The 24,676-nt window shown below is 36.7% G+C and overlaps 1 protein-coding gene and 1 pseudogene across 1 annotated transcript; one reads left to right on the top strand and one right to left on the bottom strand.

Moving 5' to 3' along the window:
* The first annotated feature begins 3,384 nt into the window (after positions 1-3,384).
* Positions 3,385-4,412, top strand: LOC103682024 (olfactory receptor 6C75). The gene has a single exon (XM_008711594.2). The coding sequence runs from the start codon at positions 3,473-3,475 to the stop codon at positions 4,409-4,411; it is 939 nt and encodes a 312-aa protein (XP_008709816.2). The 5' UTR covers positions 3,385-3,472; the 3' UTR covers position 4,412.
* A 2,865-nt stretch (positions 4,413-7,277) lies between these two features.
* Positions 7,278-8,257, bottom strand: LOC103682025 (annotated as a pseudogene).
* Positions 8,258-24,676: the final 16,419 nt, after the last annotated feature.

Below are 24,676 nucleotides of genomic sequence, written 5' to 3'. Positions count from 1 at the left end.
CATTAATAGATTAATATACTTTCATTTAAAATAGCTGTTCTGCTCTAACAGTCTCCTTTAGTGCACTCTGTGTTATTTCATCATATTCTTTGAATAACTTCATGTCTTCCAAAGAAATAGTAAAAATATCTTAAAATCTTTGTTCAGAGAGTCTCTAGCATTTTAACGTCATCAAATAATCCCAAATTCCACTTAATTTAAACTATTTAAATGTCTTATGTAACTCCTTGATTAAGCAGCAACTAAATATAAGTCTCAAATGATGAATGTAAATAGGATATTATACATGTCATTTTAGGTCAATGCAGCGAGAAATGAGATGATGCAGGTGGGCGGGTGGGATAGTGTTTCAGTTGGACATGAAATACAGAATCTGAGATTTCAAAATAATTCTCACATTTTTCTGTTAGTGAAACTCATGCAGAAAGTTGTCTTTATCATCTCTGTATTCTCAGAATCCTAAGCTTGACCCAACACATAATTACTATCTAAAAAGTAATTCTTGTAAAAATAAAGAAAATAAAGATTTTTTAAGAAGTAATCACTGAATGAGTAAATGGTAATGATTTTCATCATGATCAACTGTACTATGTCATCATTCAGTGGAAAATGTAAAACTTTAAAGACACGCCTGACATCTCTTATGGTGTAGAATGATAGAGACCTCAGCCCCAGTCTAAATCATCACAGTGAATTCTTAGTATAGTCCCTAAGTTTGGAGAAACACCCACTGTTCACAACTTAGTCTGTTGCCCTTGAGAAATGACTCATCTCTATTACGCCATTATTAAGTTTCTTCTCCTTGCGAAGTTACAAATTACTATGAAAGTTTAAAGGAATCTATATATTTTCTGCTCTGATCTCAGGCCACTCTCACCCAAATATTCTATTCTAAATTGTGTGCTAATTTGGATTATAGTTTAATGCTAGTGTTCTGAGAACACCAATCACCATACTACCTTTTGTTTATTCATTCACCTAATCCCCTGAGTCCACTGTGAAGGGAGCAGATAAAATTATGGCTAACCTGCACAACATTACTAAGATCACATCATTTTGTCCACTGAGCTTGGAAGACAATAGATTACCCTTTATTTCAACTATAATTTATTTCATTTTAAGTATCAAGATAATAATTTTTTTAATGGCAATAGGTAGGATATTCTAAGATCTCAGATCCTTAGAGAAATTTGGGTTGATGGACAGAAATGGGCTAATGTAGACCCTTTTTACAAACACAGTAGAGGGGTTCTTGGATATAGTCCTTATGATCAATATTTTGAATATTTGTTTAGAAATATAAAATGACAGAGGAGAAACAGATTGCAAAGGCTTTTGAAAAATCCCAAAGCACTATGTTTAAATAAATTAAAGAAGCCATTATAAATAGCATTGACTACACCAGGCCTATTCACCATAAAAGTATGTTTTTAACTGTTTCTTCCAGGAATATATTTTAGCTTTTATAGTATAAGTTTATGCTTTATATAAGTATTCTCCATCGTGCACAATGCTATATATGAATAAAATTGAGCCACACAGTTTATATGTAATATAAAAACGAAGAGAATTTTAAAACTACTACAATTTAATAGTTTCAAGCAACATTTTTGTTTACTGTAACGTAGATATTTTGTGATTGATAGGACTACATGTGCATGATTTTTGTGTTCTTATCTAGGTATCGTTAGGTGTCTTTCAATAATCACTTTAATATAATCAATTTCAGGACACAAAATGTATTCTTTTAGTGCAAGATTCAAAACAATTTAATTGACGTATCTTAACACTGAGCAGATAGACTTGATGTCTAATTTTACACAATGTGCATCTATACGTGGGAAAGGTTAGCATCCATCAAATAGAGGCAGAAGCCAAAAGATGCGTTTCTTATGACCACAAGGAGTTGGATACACAGATGATGGAAAGTAAGAATCATTCCCTGCATGTCTTCATTGGAAAAGTGTCTGTTCATATCTTCTGCCCATTTTTTGATTTGTTTATTTGTTTCTCATGTATTGAGTTTGAGAAGTTCTTTGTAGATCTTGGATACCAGTCCTTTATCTGTAGTGTCATTTGCAAATCATATATATATAAGAATAAAAAATAAAAAAATAAAATGGGATAGGCTGGTGATGGGTAGTAAGGAGGGCACATATTGCATGGTGCACTGGGTGTTATACGCAACTAATGAATCATGGAACACTACATCAAAAACCAAAGATGTACTGTATGGTGACTAACATAATATAATAAAAAAATGTTATTATTAAAAAAAAGAAAAGAAAAAAAATAAATAAAATGAAATGTCTTACTCTTAAAAAAAAAAATCATTCCCTGCAGCAATTATGCAGGTAAAAGATTTTAGTAACTTTATTAACATGTTATATTAATTGGCTAATCCTCAGAAAATATTATTCCTTTTGAAAGCTCTGAAGCCTCTGAAGGATATAGAAAACAAATGAGACATTTCAGCCTCAGCCAGACTGTCTGGACAGTTAAGTATGTTTCAAATGGTTTTAGATGACAGCACGTTGAAAGCTTTTATGGAAAATAATAACTTTAAACAGGAAAAACAAACAAATCCTGAACAACACGCAGAGTTGTACTAGAACAAAAAATAAAAGAAAAAATAATAATAATCTTTGCCTCCTAAAACTTAGCTTGAATGTTGAACTATTCCCTTTTATCATCCTTCAAGAAAAGAATAGGCAATGCTCAGAGAAGTGCCTGAGTTACTTTAGAAATAAGTGAGAACACTTAGAGTTTACAAAAATATAATTAGGACTTAAAATAAAAATGCTGCTTTATATATGAGAGATTCATGATAGGTTGAGCAACGTATAAAAATATATGTAAGAAAAACATATTAACAGTCTTAGAAGAGACTATTATAACAGATTAGTGATTAAAATTAGAATGTCTTATGGCATAGCCATTGGAATTAGATCTGTAAACTGTTATCAGGGACACGTTAGAGTGGTCTCTGTAGATGGTAAAAGTTTGAACAGGGAAAGAGAAAGAAATGTTTATCCAAAAGAGAAAAAATTTTAAATACATAGAGAGGAAAGCAACAACTAAAAATACCTTCAAAGAATATTGTGGTACGCTGAGGGTAAGCTCATAGTTTTATTTGAGGAGGTTTCAGTCTCAGAGGTTTTAATCTCCATTTTCTTTCCTTATTTTCAGGAATACATTGAAACACGCAGAAGACAGATTTATACTGAGAAATGTGAAAATACAATTAAGGAAATATAGAGATAATGAACCAGTATATGATATAAAAAAATAAACTTTAAAGGTATTTTGTTTCTTTTATTACAAAGTCATTTTTCTCTAAAAGCAAAAGACAGCAATGATTTTTAAAATGTGTTTGTACATGTTTATGTGTGTGTTTCAGTTTCTTTTCTGTCTTATTTTTTCATCTGTTTTTCAGCTAAAACAAAGAATACCTTCATAAAGAAGGGAAATAATGAGAAATCACACAGCAGTAACACAGTTTATTCTTCTCGGGTTGACAGATGACCCACAGTGGCAGGTTGTACTTTCCATATTTCTTCTTGGTGCCTACATGCTCAGTGTGACGGGGAACCTGATCATTATCACCCTCACCCTTACAGATCCCCACCTGAAGACTCCAATGTATTTCTTCCTTCGGAACTTCTCATTCCTAGAAATATCATTCACGTCTGTCGGCATTCCCAGATTCCTTGTCACTATCGTGACGGGAAACAAAACCATTTCCTACAACGATTGTGTGGCTCAGCTATTTTTCTTCATCTTATTGGGGGTGACAGAATTTTACCTTCTGGCCGCCATGTCCTATGACCGCTACGTGGCCATCTGCAACCCTCTCCAGTACACCACCATCATGAGCAGCAGAGTCTGCGTCCTTCTTGTCTTTAGCTCCTGGCTTGCAGGATTCCTGGTCATCTTTCCACCAGTAATCCTGCTGCTTCAGTTGGATTTCTGTGCCTCCAATATAATCGATCATTTTATCTGTGACTCTTCTCCAATTCTACAGCTTTCTTGCACAAACACTCGCTTTCTAGAACTCATGGCATTTATTTTAGCAGTGGTAACACTGATGGTCACCTTAACGCTTGTTCTGCTCTCCTACACATACATCATCCGGACGGTTCTGAGAATTCCTTCCACGAGTCAAAGGAAAAAAGCCTTTTCCACCTGTTCCTCCCACATGATAGTGGTCTCCCTCTCTTACGGCAGCTGCATCTTCATGTACATTAAGCCTTCCGCAAGAGAAAGGGTGACTTTAAACAAAGGAGTAGCTGTGATCCTTACCTCAGTGGCTCCTCTCTTGAACCCTTTCATATATACACTAAGAAACCAGCAGGTGAAGCAAGCCTTCAAACACATGGTCCGGAGAATGGCCTTTTCTTCAAATAAATGAATGTGATTATGCAAAATATAGTATACATACCCCGGAAAGCAAAGCTGAACGAAAAACCCTCTAGCTTTTACTATATAAATTCTTGAAACACCTCATTTCATTCTTTCAGTTAGACACTTTTATATATCATTAATATCTCTTTTTCTTAGCCTAAAAGCCGGGTCCTATCTATTTTAAGTTATATAGAAAATGGCCAGTCTTCACCTGTGTAACTAAATTTTAGATGTCAGTAATCTTTACTGTTTCCATATCAAAGCAAGGTGGCTTATAAATTTATACAAAAACGCAACTTGCTGTACTATAAGAAGCTGACTTGACACCACATACAAATATAAAATTTATTTTATGTGAAACAAATAAAAATGTGTAGCTTAACCAATACCTCTAAAATTTCTTCTTCTTGTCACCAAGAAAAGAAAATCTTTCACTGAAGATTTCCCTATCCTGCCAATCATATTTAAAAGGAAAACCATGGTCTATAAAGGTAAATTAAGCTATCCCGAGAAAATTCATTTTTATAATCAGATTCTTTCAATTGCTACAAAAGTCATCTTTTCTACTGACATGAAGAAAATGACAAACTTAGAATCTAGAATGCTGTGACACGTAGACTTCAGAGAGTATCTTGGAAATGATGACATGACTTATGCCTCAGCTTTCCTTTATTAGCAAATCTACATACTGCCTTTATCTTTCCAGTGCCCCTTTCACGGCAGGTTCTACCTCCCCCACCCCTATCCAAGAAAATGACTCTTGCAGGTACAGTGAAAAATGCGTCCAAGCCTGGTTCCTACAGTCACCGAGCCCCTCAGCTGCAATGTATCACTACACAAAATTGTTTGCCTAGAGACAATAGTTATGAGTCTAACCAGATCCTGGGTAAATGGATTGACTTTGGTTTCTTGATTTCCAGCTTGGTCTGATATATACATTAATGTAAAGAGCTCTACCATACATCGTCTCTACTTAGAGACTTTTCTTTTCTGATTGCTCATAGACGAGACTGTCCGTGAGCACTCACCTATTTCTTACCATTTTACATTCATGGAATAAATTACATTTTATCAAGCAGATTTAACACAATAAAACCATAAAGTGAAAGGTAAGTAATTTTTTTATTATAAATTCTTTAATGGAGCAATTTGTAAAGAAATGAAACAATACACGTTTGCTTTTGTAAGACTATTCCAAGTACACAGAAGCGCAAAAGTGAAAATCAGGAATGTGGAAAACAACATGCAAATGCTAACTAAATGAATATATATTATATGTGTGGTATATATGATAGACAGCGACGAAGGAAGGCAGAAGAGAGAAAGGGGATAAGATGGTAAAGAAAGCTGATCCTCTTGATTGACAGTAAGTGTTCTGAGGAAGTTGATTCTAACATTCACATTGTCAGTAAGATACGAAAATCCCTATACATCTTTCCAAAACTAATATCAAATGCTTTAATTGAAATATCATTTTTTAAAAGTATTAGGAAATAATGAAGTTTTTATTGTAAATGTAATTTTGGTGAGAAATGTGTCAGATATATATTGGAGGTCATGGTTTCAGAGGCTTTCAAAAAGTATGTTCATATTTAATGTTCACACTAATATTTCAAAAATATTTTTCCTTTTTTTAAAGAACTAAGGAGATTATAAAAAATCTTTAAAGATAATATCTTAAGTAATTCACTGATCACATAGTTGAGTGATCTGTTGATTTGCTGCATTTTTAATGAAGGGCAAGTACTCTGAGTTGAGAGTAATATGCAATCTGAATGAGGCAAAATTTTATTATCATTTTATTATCATGTTGCTAGAGTCCACAAATCTAATGGACCATGTTTTTAGTTAACGAACGAATGAATGAATGAATGAATGAGTGAATAAGGGGTTGGAAGGCTGTTGGCTCTAGCAAAAATAAACCATTTTTAGTACCATCTCTTTCGCCAGTTTCCACTTTCTCACAGTGATTCTCACTGCTATCTGCTTTATTCGTTTTCATTTTCCAGAATATATAGACCCACGACAGTATTTATGTCTTCTGTGGTTTCCCTGGCATTCTACTTCTACAGTCTTTAATATTTAACAATAGAATGAAACCAACAATTTACTTAGACAAATTACAAAAGGAACCAACATTCCTGTAACTCTACTATTTAATAAAGGAAGAGAAAAAGAAAAAATCATTAAAACATCAGAAATCAATTCTCCAAAGTTCCTAGACATAGACGTAACTAGTTACACACACATACATGGTCTATGTATATATTATATATTTTTTATATTTTATATATCTAGTATTATATATGTCTATATATAAATATTTGTATTTATTTTTTAAGATTTATTTATTTGAGAGAGAGCGCACAAGTTGGGGGAGGGGCAGAGGGAGAGGGAGAAGCAGACTCCCTGCTGAGCAGGGAGACCAACACAGGGTTCGATCCCAGGACCCTGGTACCATCACCTGAGCCGAAAGCAAATGCTTAACCAACAGAGCTACCCAGGTGCCCCATAAATATTTGTATGTAAGTATAGACACATAATATGTATAAATCCATAGACATACATCTGTGTGTGCGTGTGCAGAATCCCAAACATTTTAAAACTTGAATTAATTCTTTTTAAGATTTGAGAGCAGTGTCTGCCCATGCACATATAATTTTCTGGTTGGGTCCAATATACTTTATTGATAGTACATGACAGGATAGGGCTCCCTGAGTCCCTCCCCTTCTTCAAGGGGTCTGAGATAGAGACTGTAGAGGTCAGGAGATTCTCAGTGTGCTAGGGGATGAGTTGGGGCAAGGACTCTCCATCAGCTGAGGGCCTCTCTCTTTTACTTATGCTGTCAGTGGGGCTTGTGGTCCAGGGGGCTCTTACTCCTTGGAAGCCATATGGGCCATAAGGTCTACTACCTTGTTGGTATAGCCAAATTCATTGTGGTACCAGGAAATGAGCTTAGCAAACTAGTTATTGAGAGCAATGTCAGCCCCAGCATCAAAGGTGGAAGACTGGGTGTCACTGTCAAAGTTACAGGAGACAACCTGGTTCTCAGTGTATCCCAGGATGTCCTTGAGGGTGCCAGTGTTGCCTACTTCACCACTTTCTTGATGTCATCATTTTTGGCAGCTTTCCCCAGGCAGCAGGTCAGATGCATAACTGACCCATTAAGGGTGGGAACATGAAAGGCCATGCTAGTGAACTTCTCATGTGGCTCAGGGATGACCTTGCCCACAGCCTTGACAGTGCCAGTAGAAGCAGTAATGATGGTTTGGGCAGCTCCTCAGCCACCACACCACATCTTCCCAGAAGGGTGATCTATAGTTTCTGGGTGGCAGTGATGGCATGGACTGTGGTCATGAGTCCCTCCATGATGCCAAAGTTGTCGTGAATGACCTAACCAGAGGGGCCAAGTAACTGGTAGTGCAGGAGGTATTGCTGACAATCTGGAGGGCATTGTCATACCTTTCATGGTTCACACTCCTCACAAACATGAAGCACCAGGAGAACGAGGGACAGAGATGATGACCCTCTTGGTTCCATCCTTCCAATGACCCCCAGCCTTCTCCATCGTAGTGAAGTGAATTCAGCACCAGTATCTCCCCATTTGATGTTGGCGGGATCATGGTCCTGAAGGTTGGAGATAGGCTTTCCATTGATGACAAGTTTCTCATTCTCAGTCTTGACTGTGCCATTGCATTTGCTATGGGTGGAGTCATACTGGGGCATATAGACCATGTGGTTGAGGTCAGTGAAGGTGTCATTGATCGCAACAATATCCACTTTGCCATAGTTAAAAGCAGCCCTGGTGACCAGGTCTAATCTGGCTAAATTTGTTTACTCCAACCTTCACCATCGTGTCTCTGAGACCTGACTGGCACCACACAGGAAGATGCAGCTGTTTGTCAGGTGAAGAGGAACAGAGAGTGCATGCATGTATTTTTGAGATAAATTAAAGATTTTAGTTCAATGGATCTTTAGCTTCTAAATAAGGAGAGGAACTACTCATCTGTATATACTGTGAATCAGACATTGGCATGACCATAATAACCACATAAATACCCTCCTTCCTCACCCCATGCTGAAGTCTAACATTAAAAATTACCATTCTCAATTTGAGAAATAATTCCTAAAGCTATTTCCAATCATCAACTTGGATTTTTGTGCTATGGGAATGAGTAGTCATTGAAGGCCTTAAGCAGATAGAAGAATGACTCTGGTTGCAATGCATAGAATAGATTGAAGAGATATCAGGGTTTGCAGCAGTTGAACAAACAAAAAAAAATGGCAAGATCCAGAGCTAAGATATTAGTACTGAGAATGTAAATAATAATAATAATAATAATAATAATAATAATAATAATAATAATAATAATAATAATAATAATAATAATAATAATAATAATAATAATAATAATAATAATAATAATAATAATAATAATAATAATAATAATAATAATAATAATAATAATAATAATAATAATAATAATAATAATAATAATAATAATAATAATAATAATAATAATAATAATAATAATAATAATAATAATAATAATAATAATAATAATAATAATAATAATAATAATAATAATAATAATAATAATAATAATAATAATAATAATAATAATAATAATAATAATAATAATAATAATACCGGAGTGCGGCCAGTTTCGTAGAAGAGGTAGGACTTGAGATGGAGCATGCAGGATGAGGAGAGCTTTAATAAGCAGCAAGGAAAAGGGAAGACAATCTTTGCACCAGCATTTCATGTGTTAGAAGACATGGAGGAAGCTTCTTTTTTTTTTTTAAATAAAGATTTTGTTTATTTATTTATTTATTTATTTATTTGAGAGAGAGAGTGAGAGAGAGAGAGAGAGCACGAGTGGTGAGGAGGGGCAAAGGGAGAGGGAGAAGCAGGCTTCCCGCTGAGCAGGGAGCCTGATGTGGGGCTCCATCCCAGGATCCCAAGGTCACAACCTGAGCTGAAGGCAGACACTTAACCAATTCAGCCACCCAGGCACCCCACAAGCACTGTTCTAACTACTCTTTCATTTTTCTTTAGGGCGGGAGAGAGGAGAGGGAGAGGGAGAGAGAGAATCTCAAGCAGACGCCACTCCCAGCACAAAGCCTGACAACCGGCTCTATCTCGTGACCCTGAGATCATAACCTGAGCCAAAACCAAGAGTAGGACGCTCGACCGACTGAGCCACCCTGGCGCCCCAGGAAAGAGAGAATCTTAAGCCGTCTCCACCCTTGTGTGGAGCCCAACATGGGGTTTGATATCATGACCCTGAGATCATGACCTGAGCTGAAACCAAGAGTCAGATGCTTAACCATCTGAGCCACCTAGGCACCCCACTGTGAACTTTTCAATGAAGATAGGGAACGCAAGAAGAGTAGCCAGGTGGTGCAGAATAGCAGAAAAATAAGGTCAATTGCTGTCATGCTCCATTTCAGGATGAAATAGTAACAAGAAATAAACTACGTGCAAGCGTTTCAAAGACATTATGACATCAGGTGAGGAATGTTGTAGAATGAATTTAAATACATAAAATACCTCTTTTAATACTACTACTTAGCCTACTACTACTTAGGTTAAATTTATTATTCTGTAAAGACGGTTCCATGAAGTCTCTCTGCACATTTGAGAATTTTATTAGAGTTGCCTTTTGAGCTGCCCTAAAAAGCATACTTTAAATTAATATGGAGGACACGCTCGAAAATGGCATTGTATCTCAAAATTAATGGGAAAAATGAAAAGTAGGAAGAAAGGGCTGACAGAGAGCAAAGGCCTTTACCCAGGACTGCTTCATTCTTTTTCATATTTCATTTTATTGTCGTATTCTTTTGTTGCTGCTTCCTGATTTCTTTAAAATACTAAGCAAAGAATTAATCTCTTACATAGTGAAAAAGTCTTCCTCACATCAAAAATCAGTGTCCATCATGGAGGCTAGAGTCAGCACATAAATTACATGATTTGGGCACATCACAAATCAAAATAAATAGTGTCTCCGTCACTCCAAATCATTTCCTCATGCACTTTTGTAGTCAACCCCTACTCCTCACGCATAGCCCTTGAAGAATCCACTAATCCATTGTCCTATGATTTTGTTTATTTTGTATTGTCATGGAAAAGGAATCATATAGTTTATAGCTTTTGACTGTCACTTTTTCCGCCTTGTATAGTGCTTTTGAGGTCCGTCCATGTATTTGCAGATATCCGTAGTTTAGTCCTCGTTTGCTGAGTAGTATGTCATTGCACAGATACAGGGTTTCATCAGCTGGTGGAAATTACAAAGCTTCAGATTTCATATTTAAGAAGTTCTGTTTTGAGTTGTCTTTTGTACTTAGTGAAACGTATATGCTGTGTTTCAGATTTTTGCTTATGGAAGCCTACTTTTTCCAGCATCATTTGTTGAAAAATAATGTGCTGTCATTGAATTCCTTTGGCACCTACTGCAAAAGTTAACTGAAAAAAGATATATATATGTGTATATACGTACATACATATATATATTGGACTCTCTAGTTTGTCCCTTGATCTATTTGTTTTTATTTTACCAATACCATATTCTCTTGATTAATCTGCTTTATAACAGATCATGGTTTAATAACTTTACTGTATAAAAATTCACAAAAATGAATATACAAATGAATAAAATCATGTCCACTCCCCCCATTTATTTCTGACAATCTGATATATATATTAAATCTGTAAGTCTTCAAAAGCTATATTAAATCTTAAATCAAATATCGTATATTTTCCAATTATGTATTTTTTTCAATTATGCTGACTATTTTAGGTTTTTTGGTTTTCCATATAAATTTTAGATAAGGCTCGTAATTCCAACAACAGCAACAACCACCACCACAAAACTTACAGTTTCAGCTTGACATGTCAAGAACTTAGAATTTCAATTCTTAAAAAAAAATACTGGACAAATGGAAAATTGATGACTTTTCTTGGTTCTTTCAGAGAACTGAGGTCACAAGGTAAACTGTCACACTGCAAACTGGAGAGAGGAACAAATTCTGAGTCAGGGCCGAGATCTGCTTACCTGGAACTCAAGTGCTGGAGCTGTAAAATGGTAGGAAGACTTACGTGATAAGTCTGACACATTGCTGGGAGCCAGTGTGGACTATAGACTGAGAATCTAGGACGACCCCACACTTTCATGGGTGTTACCTCCAGGGGTGACTTCAGGTTCTTATAGTGAAGAGCCAAGAAAATCCCCTCATGCTGACGAACTTGAAAAGTAACCATTTTGAAACACATCCAAATTGTTCTTCATTACAAAGACCTACTCTTCAGTGAACTGTGCCATATCCTCATCCCAACTGGGGAAAGGACGTCACCCACGCGCCAGTGCTCTCTGAACTTCATCTCTCAAATCAAAGGCAGTGGTGAGGGACGACTATACCACTGGGGAAATGGTTGGGAAAATCACAGCTTGGGGACACAGGCCTAAAATATTGAGGTATAAACATAAGATTACAGAACATTTTTTGCCTTTGCCACAACCACCACCACACAATATACAGTATAATATGGTGACGTACAGCCGTAGAGCCCTTTTCTTTCTGAGAAAGAATACTTATAGAAGCCGAGTTAAAAGAGGAAACAAGAGCAAGCACACCAGAAGACATGACTACTTCTCAGAAGTACCTAGAGCTTCAGCCACAGCGAATATTAAACACATCCTTCCAAGACCATCATAAATCTGCACACTAATGGCCTGTGTACATCAGATTCTGCTCTCATGCAACGTGTTCTGCTTTCAACAAAAAAGTTACAAAGTGTAACAAAGGAAGAAAAAAACTCCACCTTCTGAAGAGACAAAGCAAGCAACAGAACCAGAGCACATAGAACATAGATGTTGGAGATATCTAACAGGGAATTGAAAATAATTATGATGAATACAGTAAGGGCTCTAAAGAAAAACGCATGCAATAGCAGATGACCAATATAGATGGAGAAATAGCAACAGTAAGAAAGAATCAAAAGAAACCCTAGAAATCAGAAACACTGTAACCGAAATGAAGAATGCCTTTGATAGGCACGTTAGTAGATTGAACAAGGCAGAGGAAAGAATCAGTGATTCCTGAAGACAGCCAATAGAAACTTACCAAACTGAAATGCAAAGAGAAAAAAGAGAAAAACTTAACAGAGCACAGCATCCAAGAATTATGGGACGATCTCAACTTGTAACATATACATGCACATGATTGGAGTACCAGAGGACAAGAGGGAAAAGAGAAAAGAAATCTGAAGAAATAGTGGCTGTAGAACTTTTCAAAATTAATGACAGAAACTAAAACACAGAAATGGAAAATTAGAGAATAGCAAACAGGATACATACCCCAAAAAACTCCACAACTATCCATATTCAAAATGCAGAAAAAAGAAAGAATATCTTGAAATAATCCAGATGGAGGAAAAACACAGCTATCTAGAGAACAGGATGTTTGTTTGTTTGTTTGTTTGTTTGTTTGTTTATCTTCCGTGCGGGGCGGGGGGCAAGAAAATTCACGGCCACTTTTCTATCCCCTAAGTTTTGATGTGTGAAATAATCAGAATGATGTTTTAGTACTAATCATGTATTGCCAACAGACAGATACATCACACTTTTAAAAGAAAATGTAAAAAGAGTGCATTTGTATGGAAAGCAGCGTTGGTATTGGCTGATTGGATTTTGATATGTATAACACACACATACACAAGCTTTTTTGGGGAAAATGTTGACCATACACTATGTGGGTAAGTCTTTTTTTTTTTTTTTTTTTTTTACTGATTCCTTTAAATTCAGACGATCAAATAAACAGGCAGAAGGCACAGTAGAATAAGTCACACACGAAAGTAGTAATGGGAGCTGTATAAAACATACTGCCTTATAAGTGCAGTGAACTGCTAAAAAAGAGAGAGAGAGAGAGAGAGAAGAAGAGAGCAAATCCGGAGCAATGACACCATCAAATGCTGGTGAGAATGTGAAGCAACAATTATTGTCATTCATTGCTGGTAGAAATACATTATGGAGCAGCCACTTTGAAAGACAGTTTGGAGTTTCTTGCAAAAGTAAATACTCTTACCATAAAATCAGCAATTATGCTCCTTGGTACTTACCCAAAGGAGTTGACCATTTATGTCTACACAAAAGCCTGCACACAAATATTTAGAGCTCCTTAATTCATAATTGCTACAATTTAGAAAGCAGCCAAGATGTCCTTCAGTAGGTGTATGGATAAATAAACTTGGTTACATCTAGACAACAAAATATTATTTGGAATATTAAAAGAAAGGAAGAAAAAATTAAGGGAGAACATATTAAAAAATGGAAGAAAAAAGAAAATATATGGAAAATAGCTCTAATCCAACACACTCAAAAAATAAAGAAAAAAAAGAGGAAAGAAGAAAAGAAAGGAGAATAAGAAAAAAGAAACTTTAAAAGAAAAGAAACAAGTAAAAGGAGAAAAAAAGGAAAAGCTACTTCTGAAAATTCATGAGTCCAGAATAAAGTTTGAAAGACTGCTTGGCAAGTTCAATATCTTAAAACACACACACACACACACACACACACACACACATAGTGTTAACTTAAAAGAAAGATATAAAGCCGTGCAACAACGAACAATCTAATTATGGTAATGATACTAAAAAGTAAAAGGAAACAAGAATATAAGAAAAAAATTTAAAAGATTGATAATAAAAGAAAGTTATGCAAATATATAAACAAAAATAGAATCACAAGTCAAATGAATAAAAGTCCCAAAATTCTTATGTTGTCTCTTTCAAGGCTGTGATTAATAGACTATACATAAAGGAACTTCCTCAAAACTCAGAATGTTTGTAAATGACAGGAAATAATTTAATAGATGTGGAAAACAATGGAGAGTTTAAAATGTGGAAACACAGCATGCAGCAGTAGAACAAATAAGCAACGGAAAAGAGGAGAAAACACAGATACCTACCAGGAATAGACTGAATAAGCAAAATATAATTACAAAAACAGATAATAGATGATAGGTATATGATAGGTACATAGATGATAGATAGGCAAAGATATACATAAACTATGTTGAACTACGTAAAACTATGATATTAAACTATGATGAACAATGTGTAATAGTTACTAAAAACAAAAAACTAGAGATAAATATTATAAGATTGAATTGAAAAAGGCAATTAAAATGAGCTATCAGTAACCTCAGTCTAAACATAAAAGACATTGCCTTACAAATAATGAATATGCCTTACTGTTAACAAAAACCACAAAACTATTGAAGAAAATTTCTGAGTAAGTACATTAATGAAATTAATTAATGAAATTAAATAATATTTTAAATTAAAGCTACCATAATTCTAGGGTTGAATTTATTTATTTATTTAACAAATATTATTGAGCACTACGTCGGACCATTTAGTGAGGGCACTAAGCCTTAAGAATGACATGTTGAACTAATTAAAGTCCCTATTTTCACTGAACTTCCATTCCATCCATGAAACAGATCATTTTAGAAAATGTCTAAAATTCAAATACTAAACTAACAAGATTTTTTTTTTTCACTTTTTAGGTATTGATACAACCTCTTCACATGGGCTTTGAAAACAGCAGAGAAGGATGGAATACTTGTTAGAGTCTGGTAAAGGAAGCAATCTATTATGAGGGATACTGAATTTAAAAATTATCTTATTTTGTTCTTCTTAACATTATTTGTTTTTTTAGTTAGTTTGTTGTTTAGAGAGCTCACGCACAAGCAGGGGGAGGGCAGAGGGCAGAGGGCAGGAGGGAGGGAATCCCAAGCATATCCCACATTGAGCTCAGGGCCCGATCTGGGGCTCCATCCCATGACCCTGAGATCATGACCTGAGGTGAAATCAAGAGTTGGATGCTCACCAACGAGCCACCCAGGCGCCCCTCAAAAATTTTGAAGGTGTAAACCTAGTTGGCCATGCACGATTACGGAACTCATGGGAAAGAAATACATATCCATAGAAGCTTCTTGACTGTGTTTCCGGTGGCACCCCTGACATTGAAGGGGGAAAGCAGGCAGCTCAGAAGAAAGCCAGATGTGAGACAAGGGGAAGTCTTACTTTTAAAGATGGCAAATTTCTGCAGAAGCAATGTGGACTAGAGAAATTAAAATTCCAGAAAGAAAAGAAACTTTCAGAGAAGGGACCAGTGTCCACAGGTGTTTTGCACGGGGATCTTTTGCTACACCCAACCTTTGGTCAAAATGAGAATTTGGGTCCGGCGGTGGTAAGGAACTCCTTTTGTGAGTCAAACAAATCAAAAACACTTTGGCACTGCAGTAGAAGTAGAGTGAAAACTTGAAAAATTGAACACCTCAAAAAAATGGCTAATTTTACTCCTAAAGACCTGTGCCAATCTCTAAGGTTGTGTGTTATTCAAAGCTAACGAGTTAAGTAAATCCAGCAGTTTCCTCCTCAAACTATTTGCCAAATTTTGAAGATGACCAGAGCAGGAGTCCTAAGGACCTAATCGCTACATTTATATATATATATATATAATGTATACAGATTCTGTGTGCTAAAAATTCATGCATCCCATCCCCACTTCAGACAATTAATTGGAGTCTTTGGAGAGCAACACATCAGATATAAGAGTGAGCCAGAGATAGGCTGGGTCTAACTAAATAAATCAGCTTCAGTGCAAGGCAATAATCCCTGTTTGGATTAAGCTAATCAGCCTCGCCTCTATTCTTCACATCAAAGAAAACAGGAACTTATCAGAAACACACGAGGATTTTTAAAAACAATGTCTGACATTGAACACAGATAAATAAGCAAGTAAAGATATAGAGTTATAAGACCAATAAAAGACAACAGAAAAAGTACTGAATGATATAGATATTAGAGTTAGGATGTTATGATCATATTATTAATAGTATGCTCAAGGGAAGAGAAAAATGAATAAAATTATTACAATATGGAAATTGCAACAGATATTCGAAACCTATATAAAAGGATCAATGAGCTTAACAGAATTAAACAATACAACATCTGAATGTAAAAACATAAATCATTCTAACAGCAATTCAAGGCTGGAACTGTAAATTGGAAGATAGGTACACAATGAATGCCCAAAATAAAGACAGAAAATTAAAACATGGGGGATAAGTGAAGTGTGGGGCACAGTCAATAGTTCTAATATGTGTGGAGGTTGGCATCGCAGAAGAATAAGAGGGAGAATATAAGGCAGAAGCAATATTCAAAGAAAATACTGCAAAGAATTATCCGAACTGTGGTAACGTCAGCCCACAGACAAGTTCAGGGAAATTCGCTCAGTGGAGACACTCAGTGGTCTTTTCATTGAAACTTACTGAAATTGAACACAGGCAAAATCATTACGAGTTTAAAACCCTTTGAAATGAGTTTCTGTGTCTCTCCAGTCAGTAACTAAACACACTTTTCTGAAGTCTGGGCCATCCCCAAGGGGAAAATAGAAAGGGAAATGGAGACATGATGTATAAATACCATGCATGGTAGCTGTTTCTGCTGTTCATGAATCTTTCTTTCTTCTCCATGTCAACTGGGTTCAGAAAAGGGAAAGGGATGGGGGCGCCTGGGTGGCACAGCGGTTAAGCGTCTGCCTTCGGCTCAGGGCGTGATCCCGGCATTATGGGATCGAGCCCCACATCAGGCTCTTCCGCTATGAGCCTGCTTCTTCCTCTCCCACTCCCCCTGCTTGTGTTCCCTCTCTTGCTGGCTGTCTCTCTCTGTCAAATAAATAAATAAAATCTTTAAAAAAAAAAAAAAAGAAAAAAAGGAAAAGGGAGCTATCACCGGGGGGAATTCCACACAAGGAACTTATACTTTTTCCCAAAATTTCCTAGTCACACATTTTCCAATCACGTTTCTTCCAAGTGCCTTACCATTCAGGGAAACCACTGGACATAGCCATGAATATGTGTAATTGCATGCCTGGTCATTTCTCCTTCCACGCAAAGGGAACAAACAGGTGCACTGTTTGAAGTTCTGCACACTGGGAAGATTTTTCTTCGCCATTGTCCCTCAGGAATGTCCCAGAAAGTGTCTGTAGAGCTACAGCCTTCCACTGTCAGGTGAGCCCTGTATATTATGCAGGGGCATTTGTAAAGCAGGCCGAAGACGTCTTTCCCTTTGCCAGCTGACCACAGAGAACTCCTCACAAGGACAGAGGGGCAGGCTGGGAGAGGACGGCAGGGGAGCAGGAGTGGCGAACGTGGGTGTTTGGCCTCTTCTTCAGGGTACTTTCTTGTGCCTTCAGGGTCTGCGTGAGCCTGGTCACATATATACCACCTCCGCTTGATGATGGAGGGCTGCTGTGCACATGCAAATTTAGGGCTTCCTGGGTCAGCCAAACCCCTGGTTCATGGCTGGCAGCTGAGGTTGCATGGTTACGTGGGGGTTTATTGTCAAATGTTCCGTCTCTACCGAGGTCCAGTAACAGACCAAGGGCTGTTTCTCAAAAGCATTCAGCAGTGGCCCTACCAGGTCAGACTGTTATTTGCAGAATATGGCAGGGCTTTACTTCAAAATCCTAAAGGCCTACCCTGTGACCCACATACAGTCTCCAAGTAGAATCTCTATCTGCCACTGACCTTCCAAGCATCATTGGATCTGCTGGACCATGTGGTCCAAGTGGCAGAGCTCTCTGCACAAGCAGCCTGAATCTGTCGCTGAGCCTTCTCCTGGTCTGTGTCCCACCCAAACTAGCAGCTTTTCAGGTCACTCCATAAATGGACCAGGGTAACAAACCCAATGAGGAATACGTTGTCTCCAAAATTCTAAAGCACCACTAGATGTTGTGCCTCTTTTTTGGTTTTAAGAGGGGCCAGGTGCAGCCACTTATCCTTCACCTTAGAATGGCTGTCTTGATATGCCCCACACCCTATAAATTTCACTGACATAGAAGGTCCCTGAATGTTAGTTGGTTATTTCCCACCCTCTGCCGCGCAATGTTTTACCAGTAAGTCTAACCTGGTTGCTGCTTCTTTCTCACTATAGCCAATCAGCCTAATGTTATCAATGTAATGGAACAGTGTGATATCTTATGGAAAGGAAAGGTTTTCAAGATCCCTGCAAACTAAATTATGACAAGGGGCTGGAATTGATAAACCCTTGATGTAGGACAAAGTATTGAACCTGGATTGGGGCCCTTTTAGCTGAAAGCAACTGTTTCCTGTGATCTTTACTAAGAGGTATCAAGAAAAATCACTTGGCCTACCTGGAATTTTTTTAAATAAGCTTACCCCATGGTCCAGGCTCTGCTGCTTGGCTCTTCTGGTCGTGTAAGTCCAATAAAGCTACAACTTTTTATAGCAGATCCATATGCCTGGTGGAGCCATGATATGCCCCAATAAGATTTTAAATAAAAAGAACCTTACATTTTGAAGCAAAGCTTTTTCTCCCTCAAAAAGCAAGTACTTGTTTGAGAAAAAGTCTGGTTTTCAACAGAGCTCTGAATGGAGTGGAGTCTGAATGCCTGCTCGCAAAGCACCAGGCAACCCTGGCACCTGAGCTGCTCACCAAAACCGGGCGTTTTAAGCTGAACTATAAAGTAGGCATTTCCAGAAGTGCTCCATCATCACACTTTTGTTTAGTGGAACTGGAAACTAACAGAGCCTGAGATCATAAGCAATTTCTATTAACAGGTTATTCACACTACCAACATACCAGCTTCTGCCACGTGGTTGGCCCTTCATTAACACATATCTATGGCTTCTTTGAGTGTTTTCTATGAAAAATTGACTGAGGAAAAAAAATCAAACTTGCTTTCCAGATGCCTTGTTTTCCTAAGTACCCAACCACTCAGAAGAATTGGCTTTATAAAGTGGAATTGTTGAATTACCACTGCTCTTCAGCTAAGAAACAAACCGTTGTAAGATTAGCAAGCTGTTCACTATTATTCAATTATTTTCCCTGATTATATGACCAGCACATAATGTTGTTACACTGATAACCAGAATATACTATTTTGAGGAATAAGAAGTAAAGATATGGTGGTATCTCTCATTTATACCAAAAAACCCGTTTAAAAATATCAGATTCCTATGTCTAGGGCTCTAGACATTTTAGGACCCATTGGAGAAATACTTCTACCAATAGACACAATGTATCTCAGTTGAACTAAAAGCAGCAACTAAAATGTGTACTAATTTCATTTAAGATTTTATTTAATTACTTGAGAGAAAGCAAGAGAGAGCTCAAGCTGAGGGAAGGGCGGAGGGAGAGGGAGAGGCAGACTCCCTGCTGAGCAGGGAGCCTGATGTAGGGATTGATCCCAGACTCTGGGATCATGACCTGAGATGAAGTCAGACACTTAACGAACTGAGCCACCTAAATGTGTACTAATTTTAGATTCCAAATGCCACTAGATAAAGAAGTGGATTATGGAATAGATTGAGATGATCAACTCTAAATATCAAGGGAAATAGAGAGGTACTATAAGGTGGAGAAGAAAAATTTTGGATTTTTAAAGGTGATCTAAGTTACCTTCTTTCATATTATTATATCTAATGGTAATGGCTAGTGAGCATGATATTGGACTTGGACATTGGACACTAATGGATACAAGAAGTTACCATGAATGACTGAGACCAATCTTAGGAGTCTCAGAATGGCCCAGTAAACCCGGACAAAGTAAGCCATGGATCTGTGATCAAATCTAAAGATAAACATAGATGTAGTTAGTGATTTTCATACTTATTGTATCATATATCTTCTTTCCTCCTCATTTTCCCTTCTATACATGGTATGTATAAATACTAGTTATAGTTACCATTTATTCCACAGATGACAATATGTCAAGATAGGTGCCTAATGCAATTAGAGAGAAGCACATAGATATCATCCAAAAATTCTGAGTTGATTCTGAATACAGGAAGTTGCAAAATATTTTTCTTTTTTAGGACACGTTGGAGAGTTTTTATTTTGTTTTTGTTTTCTGACAGTCCCAAGAATAATTGCTGGGTATCAGGAACAGAAATATATGTTTCAGAATGGGCATGCTGGGGTGGGCTCTCAAAGTGTGGGACTGTACTAAATTAAAAAATAAAAAAATAGCCTGCCTGGTGTCAATTTCCCTTTCCTAAATATATGTTCATTACATTCATTTGTTTGTTTATTGAGTAAGCTCCACCCAAACATGGGGCTTGAACTCACAACCCCAAAATCACAAGTCGCATGCTCTACTGACTTAGCCAGTTAGGCGCCCCTCATTACTTTTATTTAAATAAATTTTTTCCTTTATGATAGCTTTATATTTACAGAAAAATTACAAAGATAGTACAGAGAGTTCCTACATACCCCTTGCCACGCTCCCCATGCTGTTAACACCTTACATTACTATGGAATATTTGTCATAGCAAAGGAAGCAAGAACGGTATATTTCTACTAACTAAACACACTTAGTTCCGATTTCACAAACGTATTTTCCTCTAATGTCCTTTTACTGTCCCAGGATTCTATCCAGGACACTGCATTAATTCTCATGTCTCCCACGCATCTCTCGATTCAGACAGTTTCTCAGACTTTTCTTGTTTGGGATGATCTTATGTTTTGAGAAGCCCTGGTCAGGTAATTTACAGAATGTCCTTCAATTTTGGCTTCGTTTGATGCTTTTATCCTGGTTAAACTGAGTGTGGGTTACAAGAAGAAAAATCAGAGAGGTAAAGCGCCCTTTTCATCACATCATATCAGCAAATTCATACTAGCAACATGACTTATCACTGATGATGTAAACTATGGTCCTCTGGCTGAGGCAGTGTTTTCCAGGTTTCTCCAGTATCAAATTATCTTCATACCTTCCATAAAAATCTTCTCCACAAGTGATTCACTAAGAGCATCTCATACTAAAGGGGCCAAGTTCCACTTTCTTGACATTGGAAGGTATCTACGTAAATTATTGAGAATTCTTCTGTACAGAAATTTGTCTCCTCTCTCAGATTTATTTAATTCTCAAATCATTATGTATTAAGGACTTGATATTTATTTAATACTTTGAGTTATAATATAAAACTGTGTTCTTTATTTTTGGCTCAAGTGTTTCCACCTTGGGTCATTTGGAGCTCTTTCAAATTGATCCCTGTGTCCTTTTAAAATGCCCCATGTTTTTCTTTGTGATTTAAGGACCCCCTTACTTTCTGGCACTATAAGATTCTTCAGAATCATCTTGGATGTCCCTTGCCCAACCCTAGAATCAGCCATTTGTGTAATGATTCCTGGTTCCTTTTGCTAGAAAATGTAATTAGAAACCAGAATCAGGTTGCTAGATATATTGGTTGCTACTGAGATGTCATTACTTCTAGACTTTCTCAACAAGCAGCCACACACACACACACACGTCTATGTTTACATACAAATCTATCATCGTTTCTACAACTACTCCTCTGCATCGATATTAAACTGGAGGTGAGCTCATACTGATGGCCCAACTCTAATTCCATGCCACACGATTTCTCCTCACCTTCTCCTTTGCTGATCTGTAACCTCCCATTTCAATAGTGAGAAATCTGATGGTCTCCACCAGTTGCCATGCATTTACTTTAATGTAATCCATTCCACTATGCACCAACTCAAGTTTCAAGATTGTAACCATATCTCTCTGTGAGAAACGGTATTACCAAACATACTGCAGTGTTTATGCACTGTTCCTTTTGTATTTATTCTTATATCTTCCAGCCAAAGCACTGCTTTCTAAAGTTATTAGGCCAGCAGCTTTATCCTCATTTTCTTCATTAAAATTAAGTCATATATTTGTAATGCAGTATGATTCTTTGATCACAGTCCACATTTCATGTGCGGATCCCTTGACCTCCTTAATTTTTAAAATTTGTGTCTGCGAGGGTTCATTACTTGTGTCACGAAGGTCTGTGGGCTTTGAGAAATGCATAGTCATGTATCCACCACAGTAGCCCTATTAAGTGTGGTTCCAACACTGACTTATCCCTTGGATTTTCATGTGTACATAAGTTTTCAAATCGGCTAGGTAGATACCTGGGAACATGAATGCTGGTTTGCACCATTTGTCTGTGTTTAATTAATGAGGAGCTGCCAAACTGTCTGCTGTACTGTCTTCCATCCTCATGAGCAATAAATGAGAGTCCCTAATTGCTCCACCCATTTTATAGGTATCCCATTATATTTTGGAGATTCAATTTTTTGTAATTAAATAAGGTTATAATCAAGAGTCTAGCCATCCCGTAGTAAGGAGGTACATATGTACTTAAAATTTCACCTACATATATCAGAATTTTAATTTATAGTAAAGGAAAAAGGTTTGAAAATGCGTGGGGTCCCCATATTCCAGATGCAGCCTTCAACGAGACTGAATTCTGCTAGCAGGCTCTTCTACAGTTCTGATCTCTTCATCCCTTGGCGTTCTTTGGTTTCTACCCAGTTATAAGGCTGGTTCCCTAGTTGTTTTACCCATTCACGTGCTCTACATAGCCTTCTAATAAATTTCCCTTGCTTACATTAGCCAAAGTAATTTTCAATGTTTCACGAACAAATAAACCTAACTTGTACACTGTAGTCACCCTTTGTCCAGCGGGGTACATTTCAAGCCTCCCAGTGATGCCTAAAACTGCAGGTGGTACCAAAGTCTGTATGTACTGTTCTTTCTCCTATACACATGTATCTACGGCAGAGCTTCATTTGTAAATCAGGCGTAGGGAAATATTAAAACCAAACCCTCGTAATGAAGTAGAGCGCCTACAACAATTACTGTAATAAAAGTCATGTGAATGTAGTCTCTCTCTCTCTCTCTCTCAAAATATCTTATGGTCCTGTACTCACGCTTCTTCTTGTGATGGCATTAGGCGATACAATGTCCACGTGATGAGGGGAAGTGAGGTGAATGACTCAGGCATTGTGACCACTCACCTTCTGATGTGATGTCAGAAGGAGGATCATTTGCTTCTGGACCACAGTCGACCACAGGTACCAAAAACCATGGAAAGTGAAACCATGAGTAAGGAGGGGACTACTATACACTTGATTAAACAAATGAAAAAGGAATCCTTGTAGCTGGAGTGCAGAAGATGGTGAAATAATAATAATTCATTTATTGGAAATATTGGTCTGGAGCAAAGAAAATCTATTTTTAATTCTAGATGACATTCAGAATAGTATAAAAAACACTTTGTCCTATAAGAAAAATATCAAAGTAGTCTTTGGTAAAGGAATTTTTCTAAGTTGGTTTGGTAAGAATTGAAAGAGACACTTATTTTTATTAATACTAAGTTATATACCAGAGTACTTGACTCTACCATTCCCCGTCCCGTTGCCTATTGTGCCCTCTCCTTTCTAACCTCACAAGTTGTGTACTCCCTAAGATCACTGGGATTTTTCATAATTGATTGGCTATATCAATATACCCTGAGATTGTGGAAGTAGGCAACACACACCGAACATCAAATATTTTACACCACCCTTTCACTTCTGCCTCTGCATCTTCCCATCAACATTAAATTTATCTCATGGTACACGAATAAAACATATACAATAGGAGTGAACCCTTTCTTTTTTCCTGCAATCTTTTCTGTTGATTTTTTATATTTGGAGATTTGAATTGCCTACAATTTGCATTGGAAAGCACAACCTAAATTTAAAAATTATAGATAGCAACATGACAACAAAGATATCACTTTCCAAATGTAAATAACTTCGTTATAATTACAACACCAATTAACAAATATTAGGAAAACAAAAAGATCACATATAATAAAATATCAAATACAAAGCAAATAAAAACTTTGTACGTGTAAATAGCAATTATCAAAGAAAAAATAAACTAGTATAAACTGGAAAATGTGATTTGAAATATCCAATGCAATTTCTGTCTCCTCAAGATAGAAAATCAGTACTAAAGACTTTCCCTTTGTAGATTTGGCTGCCCAGTTTTTAGTACATTGGATATGAAATATCTTTCTCCATCTCTTTGATATGATAATAAATCAATACCAATCAATATTAAAAATAAATACAATCAGATATAAACACCAATGATTTATTGAGCTAACCTCATGATGGCACACAAAAAAAAATCTTACACCTTGATTTATAGTCAAGAATTATGGGCCACAAATTAAGGCACTGTGAATAGATTTATAAAAAATTAAATATTACAACTCAGAAATCATCCTGCTTTGGGTTGACACTTCCTCTGATCATAAGAGACTACTAATTCTGAGGTTAACTTTCTAGCAAAGTAATTTTTCTGCCCATTACCTAAGTAGACCCAAAGGAAAATAATAATAAAATTAAATCCTCCCT

The sequence above is a fragment of the Ursus maritimus genome, unplaced genomic scaffold, assembly GCF_017311325.1.
Source record: "Ursus maritimus isolate PB19 unplaced genomic scaffold, ASM1731132v1 scaffold_26, whole genome shotgun sequence".
Lineage (NCBI taxonomy): Eukaryota > Metazoa > Chordata > Mammalia > Carnivora > Ursidae > Ursus > Ursus maritimus.
This window is presented reverse-complemented; position numbering and strand designations above follow the sequence as displayed.

Coding starts and splice junctions, on each gene's coding strand:
- LOC103682024 (XM_008711594.2), top strand. CDS start 3,473: ATGAGAAATCACACAGCAGTAACACAGTTTATTCTTCTCGGGTTGACA.